The sequence below is a fragment of the Aethalodelphis obliquidens genome, unplaced genomic scaffold (genome assembly GCF_003676395.1).
Source record: "Aethalodelphis obliquidens isolate GAN/ISIS:26980383/991018 unplaced genomic scaffold, ASM367639v1 scaffold15, whole genome shotgun sequence".
Lineage (NCBI taxonomy): Eukaryota > Metazoa > Chordata > Mammalia > Artiodactyla > Delphinidae > Aethalodelphis > Aethalodelphis obliquidens.
Window position 1 is genome coordinate 13,848,959 of NW_020837959.1, and position 10,395 is coordinate 13,859,353.

The following is a 10,395-nucleotide window of genomic DNA, read 5'->3' on the forward strand; positions in this document are numbered from 1 at the left end:
TGAAATTGCCAGACTTTTCTATAATTCTAACAATCTAGAATGTACTGTGTAGTATCAGAGGAGTGGCATAAAGTTTAACAATAGAAAAAATGAAAAAAAATCTCCAAAATAGACTTTTGGACAAGATGGTGAGATGTGAACTAGAGATATGCCCTCAAACTTTTATACCTGGTACTCATTTCTCCATTAAAAAACCTTGGAAAAAAAAAAAAAAAAAAAAAAATCAGTAGTCTCCATGTATTGCAAGCAACTAGTTAAAAGTTATAATGTAAGAAAAGACTCCATTTACAATAGCAACACAAAAAGTATATAGCAATAAACGTAACAAGTAGGTAAAGCCTATATAAAGAAAAATTTGACAGTCTACTTAAGGGCATGTAGAAGGACGTATCTTGTATTGGAAAATTACAATGAAGTCAATTCTAAGTTAATTTGGAAATATAATCAGAACCTGGAGTGTTTTTTTCCCTCTGAAACTTGACAAGATGAGTCTAAAAATTCATGTGGAAAAAGTAGACAAGGAATAATAGCCAGGATTACTCTGAAAAATTAAAGGAGCAGTAGGAACCTCTGCCCTGTGTGCACAGCAGCACAGACTGTACCTCCTGTATCTATGCTGGCCACCAGGTGCTCCAGCCTGCTCAGGGATGCCGGGGCCACCCACTGCTGTCACCTTGGGCACTTCTCATCCGCTTGGAATTAGCAGTGAAACAGTTTTGAAAGAAGCTTTGATTACTGAGCAAGGAACCTTGCATTTATTCAGTAAGTTACTCTTGACACTGTATATGGCCGTCTTGTTTACTGCCTCTTTCGGAACACACTGAGAGAAAGACGAGGGAATAATGGCTTTCACGTCACTAATCCCAGGCAAAGGCGTTGGGCTAGTAGTCCATGTTACCCACTAACACGTGGAGTGTGTGGGAGGTAACTAAACTGGGAGTTCCAACCTTGGAGGAGAAAGGGATGATTGTGACCGGAAAGTCAAAAAATCGTGGAATGTCCCTTGCAGTGTTAATGTAGGCAAAACGGATGGGCTACACGAACACCCTGGAAATATGTCACTGCTCCAACATCTTATCCATACGCACCGAATAGTACAGTTCCTGTAAAACGTGTCACTGTTGCAAAACATGTAAACAAAGGGCTTACACACAGAAAAGAAATAATAGTGGTCTTTAAATATACAGAAAGATGATTCATCTTTCTATAATAAGAGAAATGCAGATCAGAGTTAGACTGAGAAAGCAGATTTCAAAAATTCATACGTATGATAGTGCACTCTATTGGTGAGTCTTATTTTGCATAAGAAAACAGGGAAAACAAGATATGTGTTTGTATTATATTTGTATAAAGAAACACCAGAAGGATGAACCAGAAACTTTGGGGGAAAAATTTGTCACCTCTGTGGGCCAAGGGTAGGGGCTGGTGAACAGGGTGGAAGGTGCTGGAATGAGAACAAAAATTCTTTGTGAATAGTTTTTACATAGTTTTTGACTTTGGACTCGTGCAAAGATTATCCCAAAAATATCATGACTATGCTGAAGTTGTATAAGTGAATTTGAGCTTGGTTTTATTCAGGAAGCAATTGATTCAACTCCAAAGTACAGCAAGTTTCCCTTTGAAGTTCATAATTGTTGTTTTGCTCAGAGACTGGGCAGAATCTACTTTAGATGATTTAAAATTCAATGTCAATGCAATATGTATCTCTTATTGTTTACCATAAGAGCTGTTAAATATATTAATTAAATTGCATGACACTTATTTGTTTTGGTTGGGGGGAAATGGGGAAGGGGGTCAGGTGGTCAGGTAACTTCTTTTGCGTCAGTATTGTGAAACAGATTGTTTCAATTATGTAATTACATAATAAACCAGATGCAGATATTTAAGTACAAAATCCAATTAAAAGATTACACCTAATTCAGATAAAAGCTCACACTTTTCTAATTATGTCAACTAATTACTTAGAATGTGTGAAAATTTTACGGAGTTCTAGAGAAAATTCCTAGGTTAGCATATCTTCTCCAACAGTTCTTCTGTAAAATATATTTTTTCAGAATCTTTGTTTCTCTCATCACTCATCCAGAAAACAGCAAAACCCTTCCTATATTGGATTTACATCTGATTGGACTTCAAATTTTAAGTTCAGAAGGCATGTAGTTCCAGCATAGGGACCTCCAGACAAGTTTATAAACCGATTTACCGTTATAATGCTCAACCAGTCTCCTGAAATCCAATCAATTGGAATTATTTTAGTTTCAACTAATGGCGCAGCTCCATTGGTTGTTAAAGGGATACATTTCTGTACATTGTTCCCTCTTTTCTTTAATGAGGTCATATTTGTCCATGGAGATTTGAATTTGTTTCTGCTCAAAGCTTATGAGCACTCCCAACTCAATTCCACTTTTTTTTTTTTTAATTTTTTATTTTTTTCGCTGCGCCGCAGGGCATGCGGGATCTTCGTTCCCTGACCATGGATTGAACATATGCCCCCTGCAGTGGAAGCACGGAGTCCTAACCACTGGACCACCAGGGAATTCCCCTAATTCCACTTTAAATTAAAAGTCTGTTTATATTTTTTGGACCTTCAAAATAGTGTGGAATTGGGCCTCAAACTCATGTGAAGAAAAGCCAGAAGCCGTGAATTCTTATGGAAGACTGTTCTTCCTCCATTAAGAACCATGGTGAACTCAGCAAGTTTCTATGCTGATTCTGCAGGACATTTTGTTTTCTAGGTCAACTTTTCACTTCACTGTGAGTGTAGCACTTCCTTATGTGCGCAAGGATATCTCTGACCCTGCTGCCTGCCCTTGGTGGGCCCAAGGTGCTGCCTCCTGTCCTTCTGAGACTGACCTTTAAAAACTCACACTTTAGGCCACCTAGGATGAGGATGCTTGAGATTTCCTCAGGGCAGGGCCTTCAGTGTTTGTTATATCCTTGGACTCTTATTCACACTTCTTCTCTACTCTTAAGTGAAATCTTTAATTTAAAAAGTTAAACCATTCTTTTAGAGGGCAATATTAATATTTTAATCTAGCATTTCTGATATTTTCTTTTAGTAGAAGGATTTCAGGATCTCTGGTTCATCATATTGCTAGAAACTAAATTCTTACTCCTTGATTTGAGAACGACTGCCTTTAATCATACACTTGGGATAGTTTGCCAGGATTGAAGGCTACCCCCTTTGAGGGGAAAAGAAAGAATTTGTCACCACCAGTTCCCATACACATACCTCTCTTTGACATTGTTTCAGCATCAAGTTTACTGAGTTTAACTTATTACCCTTGTTTTGAGCATCTTTTTTGTTCAAGACTCTGTGCTTGGCCTAAAAATTCTTGAGGGAATTAGCAGAGAGGGAATTAGTTTAGTATAGATCAGTGTTTGACATGCTTTCTACTTTCAGTTGTGATGCCTAAAACAAAGGAGGTGCTGGAGAGAGCTTGAGACAATGTGTATGATGGTTCCATGCAAATTTTGGGAAAACAGGCAGTGGATTCACTAGACCTCTATAGACGTTGAAGTTTGAATGCAAGTTTCCTAGCAAAAAGTAACTATTTGATAGAAAGGCACAGAAGTAGCTAAAGACAAATCAGAATTTCACCTTTGAATCTCTCATGTTAATCTCTTGCCAGTATTCTGCATAAAGCAAATGGAGATATTTTCTGTACTGTTACAAATTTAGTTCCTCCTCTCCCCTCTCTATATGTAGCTCACCTGTCATGGTGAGTGATAACCATACAGAAAAATTCACCTCTGTAAAGCCTCCTCTGAACTTCTTCAAGTTAGTTGCTTCATCTGTCTTTCCAGAATAATTTATACAAATCTCTCTTAGGTCATTTATTGTGTGATGTCATTGAAATGCACTGTTTTAAAATTGTTTTTCTTCCTAAATCAACTTGCCTACTCTGGTAATAGTCATAATGAAAGCTTCATTTGTGAGTACTTTATATGTGACTAGACACAGATATATATTACATTAAACCTTTATAACAGACTTGTGAGTATTCTATTTTACAGATGAGGAAACTGAGACTTATGGAAGATACTAAGTAAATTTGCCTAAATCTTACCACGAGTAAGTAGCAAGACTAGGGTTTAAACCAGATCTGACTCCCTCACCGTGATCTTGCTAACTATGCTGTATGGCTAGGACATTCCCTTTTTTTCTAGTGCCTGGAGTTGTTTCTAGCACTGAATAGGCACTTGGGAAATATTTACTTAATAAAAAGTTAGTGAACATTGAAACACTGCTTTAATGAAAACTTATGAATTCATAAATGATTGCTAAATATTTTCACATACACCAAGGTTTTGAGTTCTGGGATATCAAACAATAGGATTGTGCCAGCTATTAAATTCTAAGTGTGTGCGCGCGCACACACACACACACACACACACACACACACACAGTATAAAATGTAATAGGCAAGTAATTGTTGTAGCATTAGAAATTTAATATCACATACTGCAAAATCAAAATCCTCAGGTATCATGTCTTTAATCTGTTTTAAGATTCCCATCACTTAGATCAGATGTGGGCAGTACTACCCACATATAGGCCGAATGTGGCCTGCTGCCTGTCTTTATACATATAAAAGTTTTATTGGAACATAATCATGCTCCTTTGTTAATTATCTGTGACTGCTTTTGTGCTACAAGGGCAGAGTTGAGTGGTTCAACAGAGATGATATAGCTGGCAAAGCCTAAAATATTTACTGTCTGACTCGATAGAAATAGTTGGCCAACTCCTGACATAGATCAGCTATTGTTCTATCACTTGGTTAACTCTTTTCTGTATTTCCAGCATCTTCAAGATAGATTTGAAATTCAGCCAGGCGATGCTGGTCTCTATATAAATGGACTTCATGTTGATATGGATTCTTATGATCCTTTTAAGTAAGTATTGAATTATTGATACAAACTGTGGTTTATATATGAAGGTACACTTTTGTCCTGAATTTAGGATTTGTTAAAATGCAAATAATCACTTTAAAGGTAAAGCAAATATATCTCTCTCTTTTTTTTTTTTTTTTTTTTTGCGGTACGCGGGCCTCTCACTGTTGTGGCCTCTCCCGTTGTGGAGCACAGGCCCCGGACGCACAGACTCAGCGCCCATGGCTCACGGGCCCAGCCGCTCCGCGGCACGTGGGATCTTCCCTGGCCGGGGCACAAACCCGTGTCCCCTGCATCGGCAGGCGGACTCCCAACCACAGCGCCAGCAGGGAAGCCCTATTTTACTTTTAAAGAGAGTCATAAAACTACTTTAAAATTCATATTTAGAATATAAAATGAATTTAGTAAACGCAGTACTTTAGTTCAGATATTCAGTTTTAATTGAATTCAATTTGCTTTTATTGAACTTAAATTAATTGTTCATTTGTTTCATTTTCTTAGCACCTTGGAAATATATTTGAAAACACAGGGAAGATTGAGAAGTAGGGTTCAAGTGGGGCTTTTATCTTTATTTAGTTGAATTTTTGGACCTAATCTTGGGAAAATACTAATCTGAGATATAAAGGCCAAATACTACACATAGAGAAGAGCAGTTGTCAGCTCCTGGCAGTAAACTTTAGAGGACAGAAATTACATTTGTGCTCAAGAACAGTGAAAATAGGTTTAAAAGAGGGCAGAAATGGTAGGTAGATTTTGGAAAGTTCTCTGTGGCAGTGTATGGGGAAATTTTCATAACAGGAACATTGTGACGTGTAACGTGGAAAGGCTACAGGTTATTCAAGAGATAGAGCCCCCTGGGCTTCTCCACCTGGTAATCAGTGATCTGCAGGGCGTGTGATACATTTTTGTTCCTCGTTGATCGGATCACTAGTTAAATCTACCATAATTCCCTTAAAGGAGAAAAAAGAAAATATGTGAGGATATTTATATCTTCTGACATTTTTAGCACAAAATAAAAAATCAAAGAAAGAAGTTCTCAGGAAGGATCAGAGCATGTAGAATCAAAAGTGTGAAAAGGTTGATGAATGAAAGAAAATGATTCAGGAAAGAGGAGAGGAAGGAAATGTCCTATTAAGTTATATCCTGGATCTGGAGAGAGGTGCTTTGCAACCAGTACTTTAACATTGTCGATTTGGGGAAAGAAAGTGAAGGGGGAATTATTTTTCTCTTTCTTCCTATCTCCTACCCTTGTCGCGGTTTGGGTTGTAGAGCTGGTACCACGCCCACGCCCTAACCCTTCTTCCTCTGATCCCGGAGGAGCCAAAGCCTCCATGCCTCAGTGTCAGGTCAGCCCAGGTTCACACAGGCTGTGTCCAAGCCCAGCCCTCACCCCCAGGGAGACTAGGACAGTAGGAGGGAGTGGCAATGACCAGGGAAAAAGGCAGGTAGGACTGAGGAAATTTGAGGAGTTCCATAAATGTGTTTTATATATCTACCTTAGATGCATTTGCCTTAGAGCTACTTAGTAGTCACCCCAGCCACAGAATGGACCAGACTCTGGTCAGGTCCAAGTGCTCAAGAAACTGACTCTGGTACATACTGGATGTTACTCATTTTGACAGCCAGCCTGTTCCTGCTTGAGTAATATCACTACAGTATAACTACCAGAAAGACAGAGGTAACAAAGGTGTCTTGATATTCGCACTTGTGGAGTTTTTCTATATCTTAATAAAGTTGTCTGGCTCACAGTTCTTTTGCGCTCTGGATTAAATATGTATTTGTAATGCAAGCAACATTAAAATTCAATATTATAAAATCAATTCAATATTAAAATTCGATTTGGTTAATATCTGAATGCCTACTATGCTGTAGAGACTGCTAGATATCAGGGGTGTAGTGGTGAACAAGACAGAAATATCTTGCTTAAGCAAAATTTACAGTCTAGGAGGGTAACTGATATTAAATAATTGTATTATGATAAGGTTTGTAAAAGATGAAGTGCAGTGCTTTGAGAGCTTTTAACTCCAGGGATTTAAACTTGCTCTTGATGGAACGTGGGGACAGTGCATATCAGATTTCTTCAAGGAAGTGATATTTAAGGATGAATCAGGCAAAGTGGGGAGTTGAGGTTCTGCAAGCATGACATATTTGACAAGAATGCATTGTCTAGTATGGCCAGACTCTGCAGTGAGGAAGCATTAGAAGAAGCTGAGGTCGCACAGGTGGGCAAAGATCAGATTGTGAAACCAGGTTCTGGGTTTTGGCCTTTTGTCTTAAGGGCAGGAGAAGCCAGTGAAGGCTTCTAAGCAAATTTAAAGATAGTGACTATTTAAAAGGAGAAAGCATGAGAGGTTATTTAACAATCCAGAGATATAAGTTTTCCTGATAAATAAACCTAGCATATTTCAAGAACCAGATATTTTCTATTGGTATCCAAAATTCAAGATTTGAGAAGAGCAAGGAGGAAACTAATGCTTGTTGAGGGCAACTGTGTGCTCAGCAGTAAATTCATTTCATTGTAATACCCTATCAAGTGATTATTACTATTCTGTTTTTTATTGATGGGGAAACAAAGACTCAGATCTCACATAAAGATAGGGACACAGCTAGCAAGTAGTTGCAGGATTTGAAATTTCATGCCCTTTTCAAGGTACCACAGTATGTAACTCTATCTAGTTTTTCTATTGGTGGTTTTCCTTGGAAACTAGGTTGTGATAACAAAGATGATCGTTACAGAAGCTATGAGGAATATTATAATTCTGTCACACGAAAGTCAATAAGATCAATAAGCATCATAAAATTTTTTAAATGGAGAGAACATTGGCAATACCATCCAAAATTCTTATTTTACAAATGAGAAAATTTAGACTCAAGGAATTAAGAACTTCAAGAAGCCCCACATGAAGAAGTAGTGTTATAGCTCTGACTAAATCTTACTATGATATTCAACCTAGTACTCTTTTTAACACGCTCATCTTCTAATAGATTTGGGGGGAGGGGGTAGAAACTCTCCTTTGTAAAGCAGTGGTCAGAGCTGTCTAGGATACAGACATGCTGAGCTGATGTCATACAGAGCAGCTTGAAATACTTCTAAAACAGCCTTCTTCAGAGTTTAGCTATTAGATCTCTGCTTTTTAAATGTAGATCTCTATTGTCCTCCCCGAGAACTGTACTCTAAAGTCCGTATATTGCTTTATTCTAATTCTTTTCATTTCTGAAAGGTGAAGTGATTTCCAGGAATGGATTTTTGAATGAAGCACTTAGGTTAAATAAAATAAATATAAATTTTAACACTTGGTTTCAAAAAGTAATAATCAAAATTCCTCCTTGCCTAGTAGATTTTTACCTTCTCAAACATGAACATGAACATGCTTTACCCTACTCTGTACAGCCTTATCCATCTTTGCAGATACAGGGAAGCACTGCGTGCCTATAGCCTTCACGTCCCGGCTCTTCCACTCTACTGGCTGAGTGACTGGGCAGGAGGCTTCACCTCTCTGAGCCTCATTGGTGTCGCTTGAGACTTCCTGAGGTTGTTCTGAGACACAGAATGAACTTGATAAACAGTAGTTTAAAGAATCAAACTGCCCTAACTTTTTGTCAGTAGGGTTATTTATTGATGTTGTTACTTTTAGCAGTAATACTTTCAAACATGTTTAAGAGCTATCAAATTATTATTATATATGTAATTGGAAATTTTAGTATGTATTCTCAACAGATGTGAACTTTCATACTTTAATGGGGTTTCCCCTGCATTAAAATTTTATATTTTAGGTCATGTTTGATTTTACCTTGTTTTCGTAGTAGCTTTATCAAAAGAGCGACCTACTGTATTTTTTCCTTTCATTTTTGACCTGCCCAGTGGTGAGTATATCCTCACTTCTTTAGTGAAGAGTATAATAAATATACCTTGTTGTCTTATCCTTTAAATAAGAAGATTTTGTTACCACTTTAAAAAAAACCTCAGCATAAGTTTACCCTGGATAACTAGACTCCTTGTCTTATTTGTTAATGAGTTTAATAGTGTATTTTCCTGCTATTAATAAAAATACCAGTGAAACTTGTTTCTAATGCTTTGAGAAATCTATAAACTTTACAGGATTTAATAAAAAATTTTGGCAAAACAAAACATTTCTTTTCTTTAAACATAAAGCCTTTTGGATATGCTGAAACTAGAAGGAAAAGTGATGAATGGCCTTCGCAATCTTGGGATCAAAGAAGAACATATGAGCAAATTTTTAAAGTTAAGCTCGCCTGATTGGGACGATACCTATGCCTTAGATATTAGACATCCTTCCATAATGGTAAGTATGCATGTAATTCCTCCCTTTAAAACCTTTAGTAGACTTCAGAGTTAACATAATACCAAATATTGGCAGACTTTAGAGTAAATGTAAGCATTTTGAAAGATGTTGTAGGAGAACTCAGCGAGAAGAAAAAGTTAAAACTACAGACTCATCCCCTCTCACCCTTACGTCTTCTTTCCCCTTCCTGGTATTCTCTGTACCTCCTCACGAGAATATCTACTCAGCTCCTTCACTATCCTTTCCAGCTTTAAAGATAAAAACAAGTGAGAACAACAGAATAACCACATGAGCAACAACAAAATACCAAATGGTTAAAATCTGAGGAATATACGAATACCACCTTAATATAATGGAAATCTTGCCTCACCATTTGCAGTGGCCTCCTAACGTTCGGTCCACGTATTATAGCCTAAGTGAATTTTTTTGGAAATCTGATCACATCACTTTCCCTTGCTTAAAGCACAAAAAAAGTCCATCATATGGCCTAATAGGTGTAAATGGCCTACTTCCTCCTCTCGTATCTTAAACTATGATATATTCTTTTTTACCACTCTCCCTTATCCCGTGCTTGGAAAGCAGTTCTTCCTCTCTTTATCCAGTTGACCCCTACTCTCTTTTCAGACTTCAGCTCCAAAAAATACTTCCTGAGAGAAGCTTTCCTTAACTATCCAAAGTAGACGATTATTTCATATACGCATTGTGTCAAGGAATCCTCAAGTTCACCCTCAGGTTCAGTGGGTTTGCTAAAAGGACTGACAAGGCCTGGAAGTTGTTATCCTCATGGTTACGATTTATTAGAGCAAAAGAATACCAAGCAGTATCAGAAGCAGAAAGGGCATGGGGTGAAGTCCAGAGGAAACCAAGTACAAGCTTCCAGGAGTTCCTCCTAGTGGAGCTGTGCAGGACATGCTGAATTGGATGTGTGACATTCCGTGCAAAGTGCTGCCTACTAGGGGAGCTGAGTTGAGCCTGCGAGTTCAGGGTTTTAAGAGGGGTCTGGCACTTGAGCATATAGTGGCCATGTGGCTGGTGTTAGTCACTGAAACTCCAGACCCTGAGAGAAAAAGCAGGTCTTCATTATAAATCATATCGTTTGTAAAAACTCTGTACAAACTGCTAGAGCATGCAGCAGGCCCTCAGCGTGCAAAACACTCTTTATCAGTCAGAACATTCCAAGAGCTCAATTCCCAGGAGCCAA

The 10,395-nt window shown here is 38.0% G+C and overlaps 1 protein-coding gene across 2 annotated transcripts in view; it reads left to right on the forward strand.

The window, feature by feature from the left end:
• Window positions 1-10,395, forward strand: part of UGGT2 (UDP-glucose glycoprotein glucosyltransferase 2) — a 164,129-nt gene that overhangs the window by 48,151 nt on the left and 105,583 nt on the right. For both annotated transcript variants that reach the window (XM_027115971.1, XM_027115972.1), the window contains exons 11-12: window positions 4,802-4,893; window positions 9,044-9,194. In XM_027115971.1, the coding sequence (XP_026971772.1) occupies window positions 4,802-4,893; window positions 9,044-9,194 (243 nt within the window). The remainder of the gene's footprint in view (window positions 1-4,801; window positions 4,894-9,043; window positions 9,195-10,395) is intronic.